Source organism: Nycticebus coucang, chromosome 6, assembly GCF_027406575.1.
Source record: "Nycticebus coucang isolate mNycCou1 chromosome 6, mNycCou1.pri, whole genome shotgun sequence".
Lineage (NCBI taxonomy): Eukaryota > Metazoa > Chordata > Mammalia > Primates > Lorisidae > Nycticebus > Nycticebus coucang.
The window spans coordinates 45878880-45903743 of NC_069785.1; the positions used below are offsets into that span (position 1 = coordinate 45878880).

The 24864-nt window shown below is 44.8% G+C and overlaps 1 protein-coding gene across 8 annotated transcripts in view; it reads right to left on the bottom strand.

Moving 5' to 3' along the window:
• Positions 1-24864, bottom strand: part of FRMD5 (FERM domain containing 5) — a 368456-nt gene that overhangs the window by 42544 nt on the left and 301048 nt on the right. For all 8 annotated transcript variants that reach the window (XM_053595092.1, XM_053595090.1, XM_053595093.1 and 5 more), the window contains exons 2-4: positions 11803-11907; positions 7822-7864; positions 7509-7587 (exon numbers count right to left, since the gene is read on the bottom strand). In XM_053595092.1, coding sequence (XP_053451067.1) covers positions 7509-7587; positions 7822-7864; positions 11803-11907 — 227 coding nt within the window. The remainder of the gene's footprint in view (positions 1-7508; positions 7588-7821; positions 7865-11802; positions 11908-24864) is intronic.

The following is a 24864-nucleotide window of genomic DNA, read 5'->3' on the forward strand; positions in this document are numbered from 1 at the left end:
AACAAATCATAGTCTTTAGAGGACAAGACGAAGTGCACTCATGAGAGAATCACCCCATAGCTTCAGGGGAGAGAGTGGTACTAGGCTTCCCCTCCCTTTCATGCCATAGTGGCTCCCATTCAGCTTTGTGTTTAAGGAGGTCACCAGTGACTTGGTACTGGTCATGAAAATATATCCCGCGTGACTCATTATATCTTGAGACCGTTCCCAAGAGACCCTGGCTTGTTCTCCCTTGCCACACACAGGCCTAAGGAAGACTATCTCGTGGCCTGAGGCACTGCACCAGGACCACTGTGTGTAGCCAGGCATGGAAGCAGCCTGCTGGGCATCCCATATTGAACCTCAGAGCAGAAGGTACAGAGCCTAATCCCCTCAATTTCACAGTTGAGGAACCAGAAATCCAGAGAGGTAAAGCGATCTGTGGTGGCGCCCATTGCTCAATGGGTAGGGAGCTGGCCACATACACCAAGGCTGACAGGTTTGAACCCAGTCCAGGCAAGCTAAAACAACAATGACAACAACAACAAAAACAACAACAAACAACAAAAACAGTCGGGTGTTGTGGTGGGCACCTATAGTCCCAGCTACTTGGGAGGCTGAGGCAAGAGATCGCTTAAGCCCAAGAGTTGGGAGGTTGCTATGAGCTGTGATACCACGGGCAAATAGTTGGGAGGTTGCTCTGAGCTGTGACACCACAGTACTCTATGCAGGGCGACAGTTTGAGACTGTCTGAAAAACAAACAAACAAACAAACAAACAAACAAAAAAAGAAGTGATCTGTTTAAGGTGACATACTGATCAGAATCCAGGCCTCCTGACTTTGGCCCCAGTACTTTCTCTAGCCTCATCATAATTCAGTTAGTTGTCAGATTAGAAAGAAAGGGTTCCTAAACTAAGTCAGGAGACCTCTATCATCAGAGAGAAATTCTCATTGGAACGAAAGAAGAAATCAGAACAGATTTAAGATAATAAGGTTGCTTTTGAGGAAAAAAAATTTTTTTGAGACAGAGCCACCCTGGCTTGTCACCCAGGTTAGACTCACAGCAACCTCAAACACCTGGGCTCAAGCAATCTTCCTGCAATCAGCCTCTCAAGTAGCTGCGACTACTGGGGTCTGCCACGATGCCAGGCTATTTTTCTGTTTTTAGTAGAGATGGGGGTCTCACTCTTGCTCAGCTGGTCTTGAACTCCTGCGCTCAAATGATCCCCTTGCCTCAGCCTCCCAGAGTGCTAAGGATTACAGGCGTGAGCCACTGCGCTCAGCTAAGGGAATCTATTTTTTAAACTTTATCTTTCTTTTTAAAAAATTTAAAAATTATGCTTCTTCCATGGCTTAGCAATTATGAATTGGGCTGCAATAAACATTCTGGTACAGATGTCTTTATTATATTGTGATTTTTTGTCTCCTGGGTATAAACCTAGTAAAGGAATTATAGGATCAAATGGCAGGTCTAGTGCCCATCGACCCACGAATGGACTAGCAAATTGTGGTACATGTATACCATGGACTATTATGCAGCCTTAAAGAAATATGGAGACTTTACCTCTTTCATGTTTACATGGATGGAGCTGGAACATATTCTTCTTAGCAAAGTATCTCAAGAATGAAAGAAAAAGTATCCAATGTACTCAGCCCTACTATGAAGCTAATTTATAGCTTTCATAGGAAGGCTATATATAACCCAACTATAGCACAAGACTATGGGGAAAGGGCCAAGGGAGGGGAAAGGGGGGGAGGTTGGGGTAAAGGGAGGGTAATCAGTGGGGCCACACCTATGGTACATCTTAAAATGCCATGAAGGCTATGTTGAACAGTTCAATGAGAATATTTCAGATTGTATATGAAACCAGCACATTGTACCCCTTGATTGCACTAATGTACACAGCTATGATTTAACAATAAAAAAAAATAAAAGAATAAAGAAAAGCCATCTGTGAAAAAAATTTAAAAATTATTATGGATAGAAAATAGTTGTACATATGTATAGGGTACATGTGATGTTTTAATACAGGCATACAGTGTGTGATGACCAAATTAGGATAATGGGGGTATCCATTACCTTAAGGATTTATCATCTTTGTGTTAGGAACATTCTATTCTTTTAGTTATTTTAAAATAATAAACCATTCTTAACTATAGTCACCTGTTGTGCTATTGTCTACTAGATCTTATTCATTCTATATAACCATATTTTTGTATTTTTTAGCCATCTCTCTTTCTTCCCTTCTTGCTGACCCTTCCCAGCCTCTGGTAACCATCATCATGTTCTCTATCTCCATGAGTTCAACTTATTTTTTTTAGCTCACATATGAATGAGAGCTATTTGTCTTTCTGTGCCCTACTTATTTCACTTAACATAATGTCCTTCAGTTCTACTCATGTTATTGCAAATGACAGAATTTCATTCTTTTTTATGGCTGAATAAGATTCCATTGCACCGCACTTTCTTTATTCATTAATCCACGGATACTTATGTTGATTCCATACCTTGGTTATTGCAAATAGTGCTGCAATAAACATGGGAGTGCAGATATTCCTTCAAGATACTGATTTCCTTTCTTTTGGACGTATACCCAGCAGCAGGATTACTGGATAACATGGTAGCTCCAGTTTCAGTTTTGTGAAGAACCTCCTTACTATTCTCCATAGTGGCTGCAGTAATTTACATTCCCACCCATGGTATATGAGGGTTCCTCTTTTTCTACATACTCACCAGAATTCCTTACTGCCTTTTGGATAAAAGTTACTTTAACTGATGTGAGATGATAAATCATTGAAAGTTTGATTTGGATTTCTCTGATGATTAGTGATGTTGAGCAGTTTTTCTTTTTTCTTTTTTTGATGTTGAGCAGTTTTTCATATACCTGTTGGGCATTTGTATGTCTTCTTATGTCATCTTCTTTTTTTTTTTTTTTTTTTGTCTTTGAGACAGAGTCTCACTATGTCGCCGTGGGTACTGTACCATGGTGTCACAGCTCACAGAAACCTCAATCTCTTGGGCTTAAGTGATTCTCCTGCCTCAGCCTCCCAAGTAGCTGGGACTATAGGCACCGCCACAATGCCCGGCTATTTTTTGGTTGTAGTTGTCATTGTTGTTTGGCAGGCTCGGGCTGGATTTGAACCTGCCAGCTCCAGTGTATGTGGCTGGTGCCCTAACTGCTGAGCTACGGGCGCTGAACCTGTATGTCTTCTTTTGAGAAATGTCTATTCAGATCTTTTGCTCCCCCTACTTTTTTTTTTGATACAGGGTCTTGCTCTGTTGTCCAGGCTACAGTCCAGTGGTTATCATCACAGTTTTTTATGGCTGAATAAGATTCCAGGAGCCTCAAACTCCTAGGCTCAAGTGATCCTCCTGCTCAGCCTTCTAAGTAGCTGGAACTATAGGTGCCCACCGCTATGTTCAGCTAATCTTTCTATTCTTGGTAGAGATGGGGTCTCACTGTGTTGCATAGGTTGGTCTCCAGCTCCTGGGCTCAAGCAATCCTCCCACCTCAACCTCCTAAAGTGTTGTGATTATAGGCATAGGCCACTGTGCCAACCATTTTTAATAGGATTATTTGTGGTTTTGTCCTATTGAATTTTTTGAACTCCATATATGTATATTCTGGTCATTAATCCCTTGTCACATCCATAATTTGCAAATATTTTCTCCCATTCTCTGAGTTGTCTCTTCACTTTGTGTATTGTTTCCTTTTCTATGCAGAAACTTTTTAAGTTGATGTAATCCCATTTGTCCATGTTTTCTTTGGTTGTTTATGCTTTTGAGGTCTTACTCAAGAAATTTTTTCCCAGAAAAATATCCTGGAGTATTTCCCTGATGTTTTCTTCTAGTAATTTTATAATTTCAGGTCTTTTATTTAAGTCTTTAATACATTTTGATATTTGTATATGCAAAGAGAGAAAAGTCTAGTTTCATTCTTCTGTACATGGTTATCCAGTTTTCTCAGCACCATTTGTTAAAGAGATTGTCTTTTACCCAATGTATATTCTTGGCAACTTTGTCAGAAATGAGTTGATAGTAAATGAGTAGATTTATTTCTAGTTCTCTATTCTGTTCTATTTGTCTTTTTTTTAATGCCAGAACTATCCTGTTTTGGGTACTATAGCTTTGTAGTATGACTTAAAGTCAGGTAATGTGATTTCTCCAGCTGTATTCGTTTTTTTTTTTTTTTTGAGACAGTCTCATTATGTTGCCATTGGTCAAGCGCTGTAGCGTCACAGCTCACAGCAACCGCCAACTCTTGGGCTTAAGCAATTCTCTTGCCTCAGCCTTGCAAGTAGCTGGGACTATAGGTGCCTGCCACAACGCCCAGCTATTTTTTTTGTTGAGTTGTTTAGCTGGTCTGGGCTGGGTTCGAACCCGCCATGCTCAGTGTATATGGCTGGCGCCATAACCACTGTGGTACTGGTGCCAAGCCTCTAGCTGTATTGTTTTTGCTTAGGATTTCTTTGGCTGTTCTGGGTCTTTTGTGGTTCCACATAAATTTTAGGATAATAATAATAATAATTATTATTATTATTGTTGTTATAATTTGAGACAAAGTCTCACTTTGTCGCCCTGGGTAGAGTGCTGTGGCATCACAGCTCACAGCAACCTCCAACTCCTAGCCTTAAGCGATTCTCTTGCCTCAGCCTCCCATGTAGCTAGACTACAGGTGCCCACACGACAGCCGGCTACTTTTTGGTTGAGGTTGTCATTGTTGTTTTAGTAGGCTGAAGCTGGATTTGAACCTGCCAGCTTTGGTGTATGTGGCTGGCACCTTAGCCGCTTTGAGCTACAGGCATTGAGCCAATATAACTATTATTATTATCATTGTTTTTCAGACAGAGTCTCACTTTGTGATCCTCAGTAGAGTGCTGTGGCATCACAGCTCACAGAATCCTCCAACTCTTGGGCTTCAGCGATTCTCTTGCCTTAGCCTCTCAAGTAGCTGGGACTACAGGCACCCCTACAATGCCTGGCTATTTTTATAGACGAGGTCTCACTCTGTCTCAGGCTGATCTCAAACCTGTGAACTCAGGCAACTGACTGGCCTTGGCCTCCCAGAGCGCTAGGATTATAGGCGTGAGCCACAGCGGGCCCCATCTTTCTGATTTCTATGCCTCGGAGTTGGCAAACCATGGCCTGCTGCCATAGTGTGAAATGAAATAAAATTTTATTGGAACATGGCCTTGCTTGTTCATTTATGTATCATCTAAGGCTGCTTTCACACCACAATGACAGAACTGAGTGGCTGCAACAGAGACCATATGGCCCCAAAAGCCTTAAATACTTACTATTTGGCCTTTTACAGAAAAAGTTTGCCAATCCATCTTAGCCTAAGTTAAGCTCAAATGATGTTCATTGAAGGAATAAATAACCAGATGACTCCATTCATTCATGTATATACCCATTCATTCCATTAACATTTTTCTGAGCACCTTTTGTGTGCCAGACCTTTTGCTTCCTTGGACAATGGGGGCCCATGTGTACTCAGCTTCCTTCTATTACTTTTTCTTTCCAAAGAATTCATATACCTACAGTTCTTGTTATAAGCTAAATCAGATACCTAAATCTCCATTTTCCCTGCCTTGTTTCTAGCCTAGACAAGAAAATCTATTTGTTACTTTAAAAAAATGACAAAAGAAATTAATCAGGATTTGGCAACTAAATTTATCATCTGAGAAGAATCCAAGAGATAAATTGAAGCATAGCTCTTTACTTCCTACTTCATCCCTTTCTCTCAGCCTGGCTTTATGGGAATGGCTGAGATGGCAATGAAATTTAGGAACAATATTGCCAGGAAAATACACACTGACAACTAAATTAGTTTGGCAGCAAGGTGGGATGGAGGGCTCTAAGCCAGGGATGAATTATGGGTATTGAGTGAGGCTGGGGCAGGTACCCACTCTCTTAAGATCAGTAGGGATGTGAATGAACAGAAAAATGTAGCTAATTCCACAGCCTCACAGATTGTCTCCAGGAAGGAGGAGGCACAAAGACTACAAATCAGGCCCAGGTCCCCGCAGTTCATACTCCTGACAATGCTGGAGAATTGCATAGTAGGGAAAGAAGACCAGAGAGGTGAAGAGAGGGGGACAGTTCCCCAAGATGGTTAACACAAAAGCACACAGATGGGAGAGGAGCTCATACACTTGCCAGTGTCCTTGAAGTTTGCCAGTATGGTGAGAGGCCTGGCTACGGTCCTAATGCTGCACTTGCTAGGACTTGGACGACTACCTGGGACAGCTTTCTCTCCCCCAGCGGGGCCATGTGAAGAAGCCATGCCCCTCCCTGTCCTGCTCCCTTGCTTCCTGTGCACTACTATTCCTGTTTCTTGCTCTTATCTTTCCCCATTTCTTGATTTCCCCTCTTATTGCTCTTCCTTGGAATGCGCTTTAGAACAGGAAAGGAAAATAATTCCATATTCTTTCTTCTTCTCTCCTCTCGTCTTTTCTTCGGGATTTTCCTAAGCAGTTGGGGATCTAGCAGTAGATCTGAAAGCCTACAGGACACACAGTCTGTGTGACTCGCAATGTTCTCATTCCCGTCTTTGCTGTCTTCAGAGCAAAGCTTGCTGTGTCTTCCTCAGCTCTAGGATTCCCTGCCATCACCTCTTTGCCTATGGTCCTGCCTTCTCCAAGGTAACATCAAGATTTTGCTTATGTCAAAATTAGCTCTTTCTAACATAAAAATTACGGATCCCTCTTATAGAGAGTTTCTGAATTTATGAGGCAAGAGTTTCAGAGTAAATTTAGCTCAGATATACAAACACTTGGGGAAGCCTTGAAGCTCCTATGTATGGCCCCTCTTGTAGGATGGTCACAGACACAGAGGTTCTTTCTCCTCCTCAACTGGTGCTGGACAAGATAGGATTCATTCCACACAGCTGTCCGTCTGCTACAGAACATGATCCCCACAATAAAGAGTTTATCACGAACCTGACCCAACAGCACACTAGAGTTTATCCACTTGGATTTAAAATCTTCAGTATTTCCCAGCTGGTCTTTCAACATCACACATCGGCACCCCCCCCAAGTACATCCATTAGGTCACTTGAATCTATTTTTAACCCCTCAAATCAGTAGCAACACAGGCCTTTTGAAGAACATCCACAGTGGCCACACATCATAGGTAGAAGAAAAAATGCTTTTGATTAGTTAGTTACTCCAGATCCCCTTGAAAGTGACCAGTTAAAGATAAATTATTCATATTTCTTTTTTTTTGGCCGAGGCTGGGTTTGAACCCGCCACCTCCAGCATATGGGACCGGTGCCCTACTCCTTGAGCCACAGGCGCCACCCATCATTCATATTTCTTGAAGGAAAGACGTTTACTCTGTCCCATTTCCACTGAGCAGAGAAAGCACGTGGAAATGAAAATACAGAAGAAGTAGGTCGTATTTAGGAAGAGTTCCTTGACTGTAAAAGTTAGGAGCTTCCCAATTAGAGGTTCTAAGAGCTCACAGGCCCTCTCTCCCATCCTCTCCTAAAGGTCTTAGTGGCTGGGGGAATGTGTTCACCCTCACCTGGTTATTTCTTCTTTCAGAGCAGCAGGGTCTGCGGGGTAAAACTTCACACGGAAGCACATGGTGAATGGAGGCTGGGCTGCAAAGAAAAAGAGGTGCCCATCAGGGAAGCCCCTCCTCCAGAAGGGTTCATCTCCCTACCAGCATGCAGAGTCCATTGAACAAACAGAAGAAAACCCCCACGTGTTCAGGGCCAACTTATCCTCAGAATAATGAAAAATTACACATGTAGACCAAAACTTACTACATGGGGGACGTTTCATCCCACCCTCCCCAGGGGTGAGGCTTCAGTCTTTCCATAGAGAATACTTACATCGCAATTGCTTCACCACAGACTTTGTAAACTCCAACCAATGCTAAAACAGAGAACACAGAACAAGAAAACCCTAGTGAGAAACAGTCAAATATAATTTGTTTTATCCAATTTAAATAACTAGACAGATTATAAACTATGTTGAAAGGCACCCCAAAGCTTGTGAAATATAGGTTTGGAGAGTAAAAAGTGATATGATTTTCTGAAATAAGCTTCCCATGGAACCAAGTGTGAAAGGGGGACTAGTTCCAGCTTTAGATGCCATTTCTGGGCTTCCCTGAATGTGCTATCTTCCAAGGCAGGATGCCAAAGTTCTAAGCCATCATTCCGGCGTGCTAACAGGCACCCATGGTTGCATGGATGTGTGGCGGGGACAAAGCCCCACTTGGCTCAAGTAGGGACACTGACTTTATAGGTGGTGTGTATTTGTGTTATGCACCAACTTTTTTGGCAGGGGAACAGGGATAGAGCTGTTACTCTAGAAAGTACTGACAAGTGGAAATTTCATAAGGCAGGGATAGCCGGTGTGTATATTCCATCCTTCTTTGAGTAACACAGATTGCCAACTCTTGTGTTAGAGAGTGCATACTCAGGATGCCTTGGCATCCAGTGATGTTGAAAGTCTCACCAGATAAGTAACTACAACCAATGTGTTGGCTAGGTATCCTTTTTCCCTTGGATTTTCTTTTTCTTTTTTCTAATTCAAAATATTAAGGGAGTACAAATGTTTTTCTAACATGGCTTTTCAAAAAGGCAGGCACAGCATAGTAGCAATATTATTTTTTTCCCATGGCACTTACATTTGGGGGAAAGAAGCAATGAAACCATTCTATATATGTTTATCAATTCTACGTGGATCTGTTGTAAAATTTATTATTGATGTTTGTTGCTTTTATGCTAATCAGGATTTGCTAAGACTGGTATTATCTGGAGTTTGATGATCTGGAAGTAGCTTAAAGCTGCCAGATATAAGAAGAAGAAGAAGACTGTATTATTTACCATAGCTAAATAATACATAATACCATAGCTATTATGTAGCTATTGAATGGAAAAAGGGACTAGGTCTACACTTTTCTCTTTTCTGGCTACTTCCATTTAGTGGAATGTCTTGGCAGAGTCCTCCCTCTGGCAGGAAAGCAGCCAGGGCCATGTAGACAGCATCCTGGCCTCCCTTGATTCCTAGCTATCACCTTCTGGGCTGGGCTGTGGGTCATACGGTTAATGGACCCACTAAGAGCCAGTTCTTCCATCAGCTCCACATGGATAATCTGGGCTGACATTCTGCTCTCTTGCTTCCTCTGATCATAGTTCCCATGAGGCTGGCAACTCATTATAGCCACTCAGTGTGGTTAAGAGGTCCTTCTCACATTACACGGCCCACCGTGGCTTAGCTTCACGGGGAAGCAAAGGCAAGAGATAAAATTGCACAGAAACAGCTGGGGTTCCAGGCTATGCCTGTGAAGGCAGAGAAGGCCTGTCTGTTCAGAGCACACTGGAATTGTGTGTAGTGAGGGGAACACTGCAAGTGTCAGGGCCGCAGTAAACAGAACACCCCTAGACGTCAGACCAATAGTGTGAAAGAAATTAACAAAGGAAGGTAGAAATTAAGAAGAATGACCGTGAGATGTGTTATCAGCACAGGGCAGATGGAGCTGAACAACAAAAAGTCTATGCCCCTGGGCAATGGCGGAAAGAAGACTTCGGGTGTACTGCACTGAGAGCTCAAGGAAAGACTCAGGCTGGAGATTAGCAAGGGGCTGGGAAGGGAGTGGAAAGCTCTTACAGCTTGTCCATGGGATTTTAAGGGTCTGGTAGAATCCCAAGAATATGGCAATGACCAGAGTTGCCTTTTGCAGCTTCCTGGCTAAATCTGTGTCCCAGAATCATTAGCAAACTGGTGACATGGGCTTGGGGAGAAGGGATAAGGAGAAAAGGAAAAGAAGATTCAGAGAGGAGGGTTTCCTCCTAAATTTGGGTGAATGGGCCAATGGAGCCCAATCTTCGGAGTCTAGGGACTTGAAAGAGTACAAAGGTGAGGCTGAGAGCAGGTGGCCCTGGGCCTGAGATAAAAACAATGAGGCAGGGGAGTGGGAGACCAGGAGACACCAGGAGAGCTCCCAGAGCGAGCAGTGATGTGGGGATGTGGGCGAGCACTGGATTCACACGGTGGGGGGGAGGTGGCTTATTTTAGAGCCTTACACCCTGAGCCAAGGAGCTCACCTCCTTCTTACCAGGAATCAGCAGATCTAAGACAACAACTCTTACAAGTCCACTTCCCCCAACCCCCAGGTACTCCCTGAAGCCTCTCTGCTCTCTTTAGCCTCTGTGATTCTGAGGCACAGAATCACACAACTTCATTGGCTATCAGATACCAATTCAGCATGGAATCCTAGAAATCATATGGCGCTGGAGTCAGATAGGTCTGAGCTCAAGATTGGCTTTGCCACTTACCTTGGGCAACTTACCCTATCTGAGAGTTTATTTCTTCATCTGGAGAACAGATATTATAATTATGGATCCTCATCTCATTTGTGTTAAGGAAAAAATGAAGTAACACATGTGAACCTCTTAGCTTGCCCCCACACAACTCAGGGAACAAAACACATCAGGTGCTAGAAGTAGGTTTGTGCTCTGTGCAGAGCCTGGCACCCGCAGGCACTCCACAAGTGTGTGTTTCTTCTCTTTCCCGTGCTCTTATCTCTCTCTAGCTCCGCCTCCCTTTAATCTCTATCACCTCCACAGACTCTCTTATTCTTCTCAAGCACATTCTGGCCTAACTAAAAAAATACTGAATAGGATACATTTTTCCCTTTTTTCTTCATATACCACCCCTTCTGGGAGATGAAGAATCTTGGGGTAACGGACCTATCTTTTTAAGGAGAGAAAGCTCAGACCAAACAAACAAACACCATTTGTAAATATAGTCCATCATGATTTTCCCACATCAGGGAGGATGCCAGAGAGTACATTTCCACAAATAGCAAAACCCAGACAAGCAGGAGTTAACTCACCCATTCATTCCTTCAGCAAATATTTACTGAGCTAGGCCCAGTGCTAGTTGCATGGGAGACAGTGATGAATGAGATGAAGCAGATGAAGTCCATGCCCTCACGAAACTTGTATTTTTTGCAGGGGACACAGGTAATCAAACAGGTAAGCACAGTATGGTGAGATGCATGCTGCGACAGATATAGAGGACACATGGGGGCCATAGGAGGGTCCCTGGTTTAGAGTGGGGCTAGGGGCAAGTTCCTGGAAGAAGTAAAAGTCTAAGCTAAGACTCAGTCAGAAGAAAAGCATATGGAGTATGGAGAAGGGAGAAAAGAAGTGTTCCAGGCAGGGGAACCGGGTGGGTAAGGGCTCCACAAAGAAAGAAGGCACGAAGTGCCAGGAGAGGACAGATCAGCCAGAGAGGGAGTCAGGGACCTGAGACAATGGACTTATTCCTGTATCTGTCTGTGGGGCTGTAATCCTTGTCAACGCTGTGTCTAGAGAGCTGGCTGTGCCGTGAGGAGCAAGCAAGGATTGTAGGATTTGCAAAGGCCTGTGTCAGTTTGTCTCTGTCCTGCCTAGATTGGGTTGGTGGGTTGGGCTGGCACCTTGGGTGAGGCCCTTCCTAACCTGAACAATGTGGCTCAGCCCACTTATGAGATGGGGGAAGGAGAGACTTACTCCACCATCTGGGCTTCGAGACCTCAACCCTAGCCTGGCTGCTCTGCCTCCAATTGGGCAACTCTGTGCAAATCACTTAAGCTCTTTACCCTGCCATTTCAGTATCTGTAAAAAGACAAGCTTCTCTAGGTGAGCTGGAGTGAAGGTACCTTCCAGGTCTAATGATATGATCTGAAGAGCTGACATCCAACTGCAGGGCCTAGCTGGTCCCCGCCTCCTGGGGCTTAACTCTGAATACGAGTGACAGTTCAAGCCCTCAGGTTTATTGACTAGTCCTGTCTTCCCTTTGTGCTTTGAATACTGACTTACCCGCTGCTTATCTGGGTCTACAAAGCGGATCCCAAAATAGTCTTTCTCAAGTAGGTTCAGGTGGTGGCAAAGAAGGTCAAACAGGTACTGGCCTTTGGCATCTCTCTGCAAAGAAAGCACGCTCTATTAGAAATGAATGGGCTTCTCCAGTGTTTTTACAGGCATTACAAATTGTTTCTAACTGTTGCATGTGTACATATATGGAAGGAGCTCACATCCATACTATGTTCTCCATATTATGATACCTTAGATACTCTCCAGAATCCTGGAAGGAGTCCAAGAACCTTCCCACTACAAAGATGTCAGAGAAGTCCTGTAAACCCAGTTCCAGTCTCTAATGCACAAAGCCTTCTTAAACTAGTGGAAGTAGGCAATGTCAGTGTGGAATTCAGCATTAATTATATCAAGTGCAGCTGGCTCTGCCTCTACAGTAAATCTGGACTCCATCTATTTCTCTCCATCCCTATTACCAACCCCACAGGTTAAGCTACCACCGTCCCTCACCCGGACCACTGCCAGAGCCTTCTGATTGACTTTCTGCTCCTGCTCTTGACCCCTCAGCCATTCTCCACACAGCAACCAGCATGAACACAACTTAATTTTTGCTCAGTAAGTCAGATATTCCAACATCTGAAAGGATATATTATCAAGAGTAAATCTTCCTTCTGCCCTAGGCTGCTTGTACCCCAGTTCCTCTCCCCAGAGCAACACATCATAGCTTCTTGGATGTCCTTTATGTGACACATGGGCAAACGCACTTACACATGCGACTCCTCTTTATTGTTTGATTAATTCAGGGGTTCTCAACCTGTGGCTCGCAACTCCCTTGTTCCATTTGTAACAATGCGGCAATTAGGAAGGTTGAAAACCACTGGATTAATTGCTTGAGATAGGGTTGCCCAGGCTGGAGTATAGTGTTTTGCATCATTAAAGCTCACTGCAACCTTAAATTCTTGGACTATAGGCATGCACCATCTCACCTAGCTATTTTTTTTTTGGTAGAGACAGTGTCTTGCTATTGCTCAGGCTGACCTTAAACTCCTGGTCTCAAGCGATGCTTCTGCCTTAGCCACCCAAAGTGCTAGGATTATAGGTGTAAGCCACCATGCTTGGCTCTATATCTCTTTTTAAAAAATATTTTAAATATTTTTTACAATCTGTGTTTTCTCCTCCTACCTAGGATGTCTTGCCAATCCTTCTTGCAGTATCTATAAGTATACCTCAGAGTTTTTAACTGCATACCACTATAATGAACCCAAAGTTATTTACCAGTTCCATATTGGCAGAATTAGTTTCTAATCTGCTATTACAAACAACGTGGCAGTGAACACACGATGATCTTTAATTATGTTACTCAATTCTACTTAACACCATCAGTCCTCTCAGAATAAAATCCAAACTCACATCACAGACTTGAAGGCTCTACAAAGCCCAGCTCCTGAACTTATCCAAATCATTCTCCTCGTTACATTCTAGGCAGGGCCTTTCTGTTCCTGAATGCACCAAGGGTTTTCTTTCTCTGTGTCTTTGTATTACCTACGTTTGGAATGCTCTTTCTGCAACTGTTCTCAGCTATTCCTCCTATTTTTCTGGGCACAGCTCAAAAGCCCCCTTTACGGGAGGTCCTTTCCTCTACAATGATCCCCCTTTATATGCTTTCATTCATTCATTCATTCATTCATTTATTTTTGAGACAGAGTCTCACTCTGTCACCCTGGGTAGACTGCCAGGCTGGTGTCGAACTCCTAAGATCAGGTGATCCTCCCACCTTGGCCTCCCAGAGTGCTAGGATTAGAGGTGTGAGCCACTGTGCACACCCCTTTCCACTTGATTTGTTTACTTTATTTATTGTCTGCTTCCTTTCTAGACTGTAATTTTTATGAGGTCAACAACCTTCCCTCGGAACTTAGCATAGGGCTTGATACATGGCAGGTAGGTACTTGATAGTTATTTGCTGAGTAAATTTGAATGAATAGAAGGTAAAAGTTTGGCTAAAAAGTTTCACAAAATGGTGAGAAACTCAGCTGTTTATAACCTATAACCTTTCACTTCAGAGACCTGCCTGGGATGAAGTGGGTGGACAATGATTTGCAAGGAACTATCAAAACATCTGGAGCCCTGCAAAGCATTTACCTGTGGGCCTGTCTTCAGTGGTCTCTGCAGCTCAGCTCAGATGATCATCTCTATTGGCTCCATGTCAAATTTTACATTCAAATTGAGGTTGTCTGGTAAGATCTCATCTGTGCCAAAGCCCAAGACCGTGGGTAATCACAGAAGGGCCTGGCCTTAATCCAAGAACAGGCTTTTTTTTTTTTTTTTTAGAGACAGAGTCTCACTTTATCACCCTCGGTAGAGTGCTGTGGTGTCACAGCTCACAGCAACCTCCAGCTCTTGGACTTAGGCAATTTTCTTGCTTCAGCTTCCCGAGTAGCTGGGACAACAGGCACCACCCCACCCCACAACGCCTGGCTATTTTTTGTTGATGTTTGGCTGGGGCCAGGTTCAAACCCGCCACCCTCGGTATATGGGGTTGGTGCCCTACCCACTGAGCCACAGGCGCTGCCCGAACAGGCATATTTTTAAGACGTTTACTGAAGGTTTACACGTCACCTCTTCCCCTTCTGCTGGCTCACCCTGTATTATCCGAGGACGACTGGGGCAGGATACTAAATCTCTCAGCAAATAGCTTAAGAAGCCTATCTTTGCAGAAGCTGAAGGAATAGACAGCTCACCTACAGAAGGAGGCAAAATGTGGGCTGCTCCTCTTCCTCTTCTGCTGGCCTCATACTCTCTCTCACAACTGAATCCTGAAGCAGTGGGCCCCACACCCCCTCTCTTCCGTCTCCCACCAGAAAGAGCTACTCTCAGAACAGAGACTTACTGTGAATCACACTGGGACTTCTGGGTGGTGGACCATAAACCAGTTCTGTCAGAGCAACTGTGCCCTTGGGCAGGGCCTGTCAACTCCTTCTTTACTGATGCCCCGGAGTGTTAGAAAAGCTTAAACTAATATACAGTGTACTCTAGGAGCAGAGGAAATACTGTATATTTAACTCTACCCCACACAACATGTCCTACACTATTATCTCTTTAGAGTAACCAAAATGGAACGGTAAGAGACAGTGGCATATTATAATTTTGCTCTATGAATTTTACTTTGCAGCAAGCTGGCTACTCCACTGTGATCAACTGGTGTAAATTTTAATGGCTAAAGAAGTTCACTTCCATACATACAACAAGCATATTAGCAAGGGCCTGGGAAGAAGATCACCATAGGGAAAAAGTCTGTCTTTCTTTCTTTCTTTTTTTTTTAGAGACAGAGTCTCACTTTGTTGCCCTCAGTAGAGTTCTGTGGCCTCACACCTCACAGCAACCTCCAGCTCTTGGGCTTAGGCGATTCTCTTGCCTCAGCCTCCTGAGTAGCTGGGACTACAGGTGCCCACCACAACGCCTGGCTATTTTTTTGTCGCAGTTTGGCCGCAGTTGGGCTTGAACCCACCACCCTTGGTATATGGGGCTGGTGCCCTACCCACTGAGCCACAGGCGCAGCCCAGAAAAAAGTATTTCTATGATGGATGGACTTCTAATAAGAATCCTACCTTTCATAACAACAACTCACTCTCATGAGCTGGCAGCTCGGATGCACTTACTTGTAAGGCTCTTAACTGGTAAGAACCCTAACTAAATTCAGTAGATCCAACTTCAGAGTTCTCCTACTTCACAGGATGAAAAAAGAAGCATGGGTTTTCTCCTGCGGTAGTTATGAAACAAGGACAAATCCCATTATATATTCCCTGGATCTATAAAAACGGATCTTTTTATTTCTCAGCATCTGGTGAATCCCCCGGTTCCCCACCATGAAGTCCTAGTTCCCTCAGGTCCCCATTTACCATTTGCCAGTGGCAGACTCATGGCTTTGAGCTATGGGGTTCTTGTGAAGACCAATAAAGAGAAGTTGTTGCTCTAGGGCTGGGGGTGGGGTGAGAGGAATGGTAGAGAGGAAGGAACAGGAGGGCTTCTCCTTGTAGCAGAATCCATAAAGTTTAAATTCCTGGCAGAAACACAAAGGTACAATCAACTCAAAGCTCTGCTGAGAACCCTTCACAGACGGCTGCAACACACACCTCCTCCTTAAGATACACATGCCTTTGGCTGCTGAGTGTCCCGAGGCAGCATTCGAGTGAAGTCACATGCAGCTGAACCAGCATCGTGGACTCGCTAGCCATTGGCAAGGGTGAGATTTTAGGAATTTAATAGCCTCCTAGTCTCATGGGTCTCCTTGTGCTTTCAAATGCCAGCTGAGTCCTAGGATAACCTCTCCAAGGTCTCCCAGCCCTGAATCCTAGGGGTTTCTGGAATATTCTGCAGCAACCATTCTTTTCTTTGTGGATATCAAAGCCCAGTGACTTCTACCTTCTTTTCCTTTTGCGATTATCCTGACCCTCTGGCTAACCTGGGTGTTGTGCGCTGAATGTTGTGCCATTGATTGCACTGGAGAAACAGGTACTTGTGCTGCGATTACTATTGAGGCACAAAGTTAGGGCTCCAAGCCTGAGGATGTTTATCTTTAGGACTAGTAAACTGAAGCAGAGCACCCAAATTCTTATCCTCCAGCTAAACTCCGGAGATTATTTTCTTCCCAAAGACATTATTGGGTCAAAATAACTTATTCAGCACTCCTTTAAAAAATAAATTTATATTTTATGAATCACAATAGTACCTATACTAAATCTATTTTAAAATAATAGTGTGTGTAATTACAACCCATTTATTCTCTTTACCTGCACAGAATTATTCACAAACTGCTTAGAATCGTTCTGCAACTGTAAGGGTGGGAGAATTCCTATTGTCGCTCCTCCTTGCAATGCCTGGTTCTAGTTCTCTATGGTTTGCCTTTCTTTAGGGAAAGGACTGAGGCAGGCAGCAGTAAGTAAGCTTGGGCTAGTGACCTAAGCTATTCAAGGTTAATTGCATTTTCTGCCTCATAGTCAAAACCCTTGGGCAGGATGGAGAGAAGCTTTAGTTCAGCCTACCTTAGATGGGCTCAACCTCAGGGACTCCGGCAGGCAGCACCCTGATGGAGGAAGCTAACATGTAGAAAGCTTGCACTTGTTAGACTTCATTTTATTCAATCCTGCTTACTTGAGAGGCATGTAGATTTTAAGTGCACACTAAGTGAGCGTTCCAGAGGACAAGAGCAATCACAGCTTTCTGCAGGCTACATGCTCCATAGCTCAAAGCCATGAGTCTACCACTGGCAAACTCAAATGTTTATGGGGAGCTGGCCATGGTTTCATGGCCCTTAAAAGAGGCAAAGATGGTACCTGTGGCACCAAAATACAAGAGTCCAGAAATGGAAAATGGCCAAGATTAGGGCGTCTGGGAGAGATGGCAAGAACTGAACAGGTTGTCCTCAGAGGCTTGACAGGGAAAACATAGGTGCCAGGGATGGGATGGCATCTCAGCCTCCATTCCAGCTTAACTTCATATTTAAATTTCTTAGAGGCCAAAGATTTCCTTGCTTTCCTTATCAGTGTCCTCTAAGGACATGTGTGGTACACCACTACCTGCCAGGTTCAGGAGCAAAAGCTGTGTGAAAGCACTTTAAAGTCACAGAGGAATGGTCACATTAGCTTCTTTCCTCAAGGCCAAGTAGCATGAGTGAGCTGAGTGGAAAAGTGTGGTCCCTGCCTCTGTGGTCTTGCACTACACCCAGCCAGAGGTCTGAGGGAAGGAAGGTGCAAGTGCTAACAGCAGGGCCTCAGATACCCTAACCTCAGCACCTTCTAAGCTAATTTACATTTTCTTTGATGGGAGAGAACCCCCGCTGAGCTCCTGGCCCCAGGAGCCCACTTTTCTTGCTTAGTCTTAAATGAACAAAATCTGTCCAAGAGCTTCAGAGGCTGCAGCTAGAAGAGCAGCAGCTCACTCCGGAGATCAGGAAGCTCATTGCAAGGGGAGATGCGGAGATGTCTGCCTGTGAGCCATCCTGTCTAGTGCAGCAGGTCACCCCAATGTAGCAGGGCCACAGCTCAGCCCTGCTCAGTCACTCCCCTCTGGTCCCTCCTCTCAAAATTTGGCAGTCAGGCTGGACATGAAGCAGGCTTGTTGGTGTCCTGACTGTAGTGCCAGGAGGCCAGGTAACCATGGGCTCCTAGGGGAGCAGTCAGGCCCCTTGTGGGAGGAAATCAGAGTTCAGAAGAGCAGACCAGGGCTAATTAGCCACTTTTCTCATCATATCCTTAAATGTAGAACTTCTTTGCTCCAACAATGTCTATCTAAATGCAAATCGAGAGCCAGAGTGATTTCCATGATGCGACATAGATGTCTGTGTCTTCAGATGGCAGGTGCGGTGCTGCAGGGAGCACTGTCGGCAGTCCCCGCTCGGTCCGAGAACTGGCTTAGCTCACTGCCACGTAGCATGGCACGCAAAGGATGTGCACGTGGGGCAGGGAGATCACACTCAGTCTGGAACACGGAGGTCACTGTGTGCAAGTAAATGTCATGGGCAGGAGGACCAAGTGTTCTGTCAGCACAGATGGCCCAAAGCAGACTCAACAAGGACAATTAAGACCCTCTGAGCAGAACCGTCCAGCCTGCTGCTGCACAGCCTGCAAGGGCAGGGCTAACCACAGGCCTAGTCTTATTGAAATATCAATGTTGATGCTTCAAAAGCCACAGTGTCTCCTTCCTATATACCTAGTGACATCTCTGGAAAGAAAAAAACAAAACAAAAACAAACAAACAAAAAAAGAGCTAGGCCTGAAGAAAAACAGACAATGTGTTAATCTTTCCCACTTTTGTTAAGGTGACTCTTAAAAGCATCACTGCATCTTGCTATTGAAAAAATCTTGGTTGTATTTTTCCAGCCAGTGCTGCATATCTCAGTAGACCAGTCATGTCACAGCTGCAGAATTACTGGAAAATTAGCCAGGCTGAGTTTTTTGTATTTGTGAAACTCATATTTTCTTTCTCTCTCTCTCTCTCTCACACGCACCCCTCGTACAACTATGCTTCTCCTATGTACATACAATGTTGCTTCAGATAACTTCAAAAGAAAATCCCGAATTTGGGGGAAATCTGACTTCTTCTTGTCCCCATCCCTAAAGACAGTTTCACAACTCATTTTATTGTGTGTGTCTGTATGTGTGCCTTGTTAAAGGCAAATGCACATGTTTGACAAATCCGGGAATTTCTTTCTTTCTTTTTTGAGACAGAGTCTTACTATGTCACCCTTGGTAGAGTGCTGTAGTGTCACTGCTCACAGCAACCTCAAACTCTTGGGCTTAAGCAATTCTCTTGCCTCAGCTTCCCAAGTAGCTGGGACTACAGGCGCCCACCACAATGACCGGCTATTTTTTTGTTGCAGTTGTCATTGTTGTTTAGCTGGCCTGGGCCAGTTTCGAACCCACCAGCCTCAGTGTATATGGCTGGCTCCATAACCACTGTGCTATAGGCATCGAGCCAAATCTGGGAATTTCTGAGGAGGCAGAGGTCAGGAGATTGTGGTCAGGATCAGAAAAAACTTGATAAACTCATTGGTCCTCATAGTTGTATAGCTATTCTCCTAATTTCCTTTCCCTTCACAGAAAATAGTTTATTGGCCAGCACCAATATACGTGATGATCCCAAGGTGGACATATCCCATAAATAAAAGAGGTCAGCATATTTGAATCTTGAGTGCAGTCTGAGTGGTTTCCTTTTCAACTCTACTATCAAGTCGCTCATGTTCCCCAGAAGTGGAGGTGGAGGCATGGGGAGCTGGAAGGGGCCACGGTCTCTGGGAAAGCAAAGGCTTTGAGGATAAGCAGAATTCAGGCCCTGATCTGCCACTTCTCAGCTTGTGACCTCAGATCCATCCCTTACTCTGAGCTTCAGTTTCCTCATCTATAAGACAGAGTTAACACTACATCCCTCAACAGATTATTGTGGGGCTCAAAACAGGAGACACAACACACACAGGGTCTGTGAACATTCACAAGCCCTGTGAACTTCCCTACCAACTTCCTCTGCCTCCAGTGGTCACGTCTTCTTTCAGGATTAAAGGATGTGGATACTACAGGGGCTTGACAATAAGACTATGCGTTAAAGGAACAATGTCCTCCCCTGACAGCAACACATGGATGGATCCTGGCTCCATGTCCACCTTGTAGTGTCCCCAGGATATGGGGATGGACACCATTTTGGAATTATGCCTCTCAGGGCTTCTGAAGCCCAAATTTGCATCTTCTTCATACTGGAATACCATTCCTTCCAGACCAGATCAGAAGAAGAGTAGAAAATAACAATTATAGGCAACGAGCCCGAAGTCCCTCAGATACCTAGCAGCTTCTACTCAGTGCCAGAGACAGGAGTAGTTGAGGTGAGGTAGAAGACAAGATATGACAGAATTCCAATAGACACTGTACCTTTTTTTTTTTTTTAAGACACAGAGTCTCACTATGTTGCCTTCGGTAGGGTGCCATGGCGTCACAGCTCAGAGCAACCTCCAGTTCTTGGGCTTAGGCGATTCTCTTGCCTCAGCCTCCCGAGTAGCTGGGACTACAGGTGCACGCCACAATGTCTGGCTGTTTTTTTTGCCAGGTGTTGTGAAAAAAAGGCATTTTGCAAAATTTATTTCAATAAATTAACTCAGAGCCCCAATCTTTCTCAAAAAACAACAGATTTTGCCAGGCGTGGTGGTTCACACCTGTAATCCTAGCACTCTGGGAGCCCAAGGTAGGTGAATTGCTTGAGCTCAAGAGTTTGAGAGCAGCCTGAGCAAAAGTGAGACGCTGGGTGTTGTGGTGGGTGCTTACACTTCCAACTTATTTGGGAGGCTGAGGCAAGAGGATGGCTTGAGCCCAGGAGTCAGAGGTTGCTGTGAGCTATGATTCCATGGCACTTTACCCAGGGTGACAGAGTGAGACTCTGTCTCAACAAAACAAAACAAACAAAAACCCCAGCTTAACTCTTTCTGGAGTTAAGCTATAAGAGCTAACTGTAGGATCAGACTCTTCCCCCCTGAAATCCCCAGGTGACTGCATCACAGGATGCTGGCAGGTAAAGGGGAGAGGGATGGGCAAGTAGAGCCCAAAGCTCTCCAATTGCAGTCCCATGTTCCCTAGAACATGCACAGTTTCACACAGATGCTGGCGTCCTGTCCTGGGATCAGACAAGTCATTTTTCCTGCTTCCTGAGAAGGATGGTCAGGGCCTCTCTTGAAAGCCCCTTTTCACAGCAGGCAGAACTCTGATGTAAGGTTCCAGGACTGTTGGCCTGTGGTCCAACTAGTGGAACAAAGCCAAATTTATGAATGCCTCCCATGCCTCCCTTCCCACCACTAAGTGGAAATGTCATCCCTGGAACAAGACCTAGAATCCCAGAAGAGGACGGAGACAGCTGGGACCAGGAGCCAAACAGATGGGTGGGGAGATGGTTTCCTGTACAAATGCTGAGGCCTGAGAAAGCAGCAGGACAGACTCCAAATCTCCTGAGAGTCATTGTCCCAGAGGTGGCAGAGGCGAGGAAGGGGAGGCAAGATGAGAGGCATGCAGCTAGTTCACTCAGAAGGTAGAGTTTCTTTAATAAACAACAAATTCAACAAATACTCTGGACCAGTGTTCTCAAACATGAGCCTGCATCAGAATCACCTGGAGGGTTTGTTGAAATAGAGATTGGTTGGGCCTACACCAAGCATTTCTAATTCAGGGGGTCTGGGATGGGGCCTGAGAATTTGCATTTCTAACAAGATCCCTGGGTAATGCTGCTGTTGCTCGTCTCAGGATCACTGGGCTGGATCAACCCTCCAGCAGCATCTGTTCATCACTAGCAGTTCTTGAAGCCAAGACTGCAGACGTAAGGGAGGGAAGAGCAGATGTTTGACCTGTGTCACAATCCAGCTCTATCGACACAATCCTCATTTTCATTAACCTTCCACATATTCATTTACCAAGAGTAACGACTTCGGAGCATGAGGTTGTGAAGTTTCTACTACAAAGAAACTGTTCCTTCTCACCAGGTTTTCACATTCTGCCTTTCATCAGGCAGCTACCTAATTCCGGCTAGAAAGGTCAAGTCCCCAATTACCATTTACTATGAATGGCTAACTAGCTCAAAACTCACTGTACTTTTGTTATGAACTACATCATCAGAAAGTAAAGCTGGGCTCGGCGCCTACAGTTCAGTGGTTAGGGCACCAGCTACTTACACCTAGGCTGGAGGGTTCAAACCTGGCTTGGGCCTGCTAAACAACAATGACAACTGCAACTCAACCAAAAAATAGCCGGGTGTTGTGGCGAGTGCCGTAGTCCCAGTTACTTGGGAGGCTGAGGAAAGAGAATCGCTTAAGCCCAAGAATTTGAGGTTGCTGTGAGCTGTGATGCCACAGTACTCTATCAAGGGTGACATAATGAGACTCCGTCTCAAAAAAAAAAAAAAAAAAAGAAAGAAAGAGGGTTGCACCTGTGGCTCAAGGAGTAGGGTGCTGGTCCCATATGCCAGAGGTGGCGGGTTCAAACCCAGCCCTGGCCAAAAAAAAAAACACACAAAAAAAAAAAAAAGAAAGAAAGAAAGTAAAGTTGGTAGTTATCATTAAGCCTAATCCAGAGAAAGAGAAGAGGTCCCCTTCTCACCCCAGGCAGGTCTGCTGTCAGTGACAGGAAGTCTGTTCCAGAACATTTCTTCTCCTGGCCTCTGGGCTCTCCTGTCTAGGAGGTAGAGGGCAGCTCCACCGTGTGCCATCTACCTCCTTGCATCTGTGCCCCTTAAGGCTTCTCAGCCAAACTTCTCTCTTGGGTATCATGACCAGCCTTCTCCTCTCCTTTTCCATGGCAGAGGATCCAGCTGCTCCTCCATGGAGGGGTAAGTATAGGATATACGTGCTGAGAACGGAGTTCCATGCCAGGGAGGCAAGTTCTCCATGTTCAACTTTGAGCACAGAGTCTGGGGCAGGAAAGAAGCAAAGGGAGTAAGGAAAGGAAGATTCTGGGTGGCAAGCTATTTTCCCTCTCTCGGTCTCAGTTTCCCTCTCTGCAAATAATCTCATGTCCCCTTATAGGCTCAAAATCTCTGATTCTGTTATTAGTTGACCAGAGTAATCCCATCCCAGGTCCATCTTCTCCTAAATAAGGATTAAAAAAAATTTCTAAAGGGTAATTAAGTAGATTTAACAAGGTAGATGTTTAAGACATTTATTGCTAGTTTAATTAATTAAAAAAACTTAGGGCTATTGCTTAAAGTGAGTGGAAAGAGTAACTAACCAGAATCCACTCATTTCTAGAAACTGCCTCCAGCAGGCCTGAGACAGTGAGCACCATTAAGTGAAGCTATTATCCTGCTACAAGTCTGGTCATTTTATGTTCAACTGTGAGCAACAGGAAAATCCTATTAGATAATCCAGTGCACGGCTCCAGTCTTATACAATGAGGACTGTTATCTCTTAAGAGGGGATGCTGAGGCTCATGCCACCCTCTGTCCTTTCCTGGTCCACTATTTCTTAGACTACAATCCAGGTGGCAGAGGGGATCCTGAATTTCTATATGGGAAGGCCTTGGAGGTGATGATCTGGCTGGTATGAGGGTAGAGAGTAAAGTTTTATTCATGTGCCCCTCCAGATAAGATTGAGAACTCTTTACATGTCCAGGTAACAAAGGGCTAAAGTATCTCTTCCAACCTCATCCCAGGACTATCTTAGATGTAACCTGGGCTGAAGTAGAAGCTGAGGATGTATTCTGAGATGAATACCTTGGGGTCTCTGGACTTGTTAGTTTGCTAAGAAGCAATAGGTATCTCTTGGTCTATAAATAATTCTCAGGCTTGAAAGTGTTCGTCTCAATGTGCCCTAGGGTGAGGGGGGTGACCAGATCCCCGGTGCGTCAGGCAGAAACATGGCCCAGGCGTTGCAGTGTGATGGAGAGCACAGCAGAGGAGACAAGACTTCTGAAAGCATGGGGACTGCTCCTTCTGCAGCTTTTGGGCAGAAGTGCAGGACTGAGCGGAGGAGAGGTAGGAATCCTGAGCCCAGCGGGGCTCCCGAGGCCTCTGGCACATCCTGGTCATCTTTGTGCCTCTGCACAGCAAGGTTACAAATCCGAGACTGAGAGCCCACTGAGGGCTGCCCAGCAATGCTGGCTAAGATGTCACCACTGAAAAAACTTAATGTTTGCTACCAACTAAATACTGTGTTATTTCAAAGCCAAAAAATGGACATAAAATCATCGGTATAAACACTCAATTCAAAATACACTAGGACCTCCATAGTTGACCACCTCCCTACATTGACCACCTCCTTAAGTTGACCTAATTTTCATATACTGGACATGCACAACATGCGTATATCAGTACAGTAGGCCTAGTACTTTTTGCTCGCGACCTCTGTATGCTGACCAGTTTGTTACAGTCCCGTGGATGGTCACCTTACAGAAGTTCTGTGTATCTATCAAGAGCCCGCCTCCCTTGGGCAAAGTAATGCCTGAGTGATCCCAAGGTTGCAGAGTGAGTGGCTGACAGATATCTGAAAATGATTTGGGAAAAGCTACCTTGTTTTCTTTGTTCTCATGGCATTCCCTGCCTGTGCCACTTAACTGTCCTATCGCTAAGCCTGGCATGTTCACGTCACTCTCCTCACCCATACTGGGAGAGCGGGAAATGTGACATCCAGTGTTGGCACACAGCCCAGTGATGTGTACTTGATCCTTAGGAAATATTCATTGATTAGTTACTAAATGAATATAAGCCGGCTAATTAGCAACAGCTAATTTCAACTGATGAGCTCTTCCCCCTCATACCAGTGAGATCAGTGTTGGGAGAACAGAAAACGTTCAAGTTGGGGTAAGGCTGTTCCTGGAGATGGTGTCCCTTTCAGAGTCTAATTTAACCCCAGAAATTTACTTCAGGATTGGCCTGCTGGGTATTACTTTTTGTCTAGTCTGCTGATTCTAACTCCACAGGCTGTAGTTGGGACAGGAGGGAAAGAAGTGGTGAGAGTCAAGTGGCTCCCAGCCTAAACTCCGCTGGGTTCCCATAAAGATGCCTACAGTGTGGCCCAGGTCCCAAGTAGCTGCTTATGCTCCTGACACACAG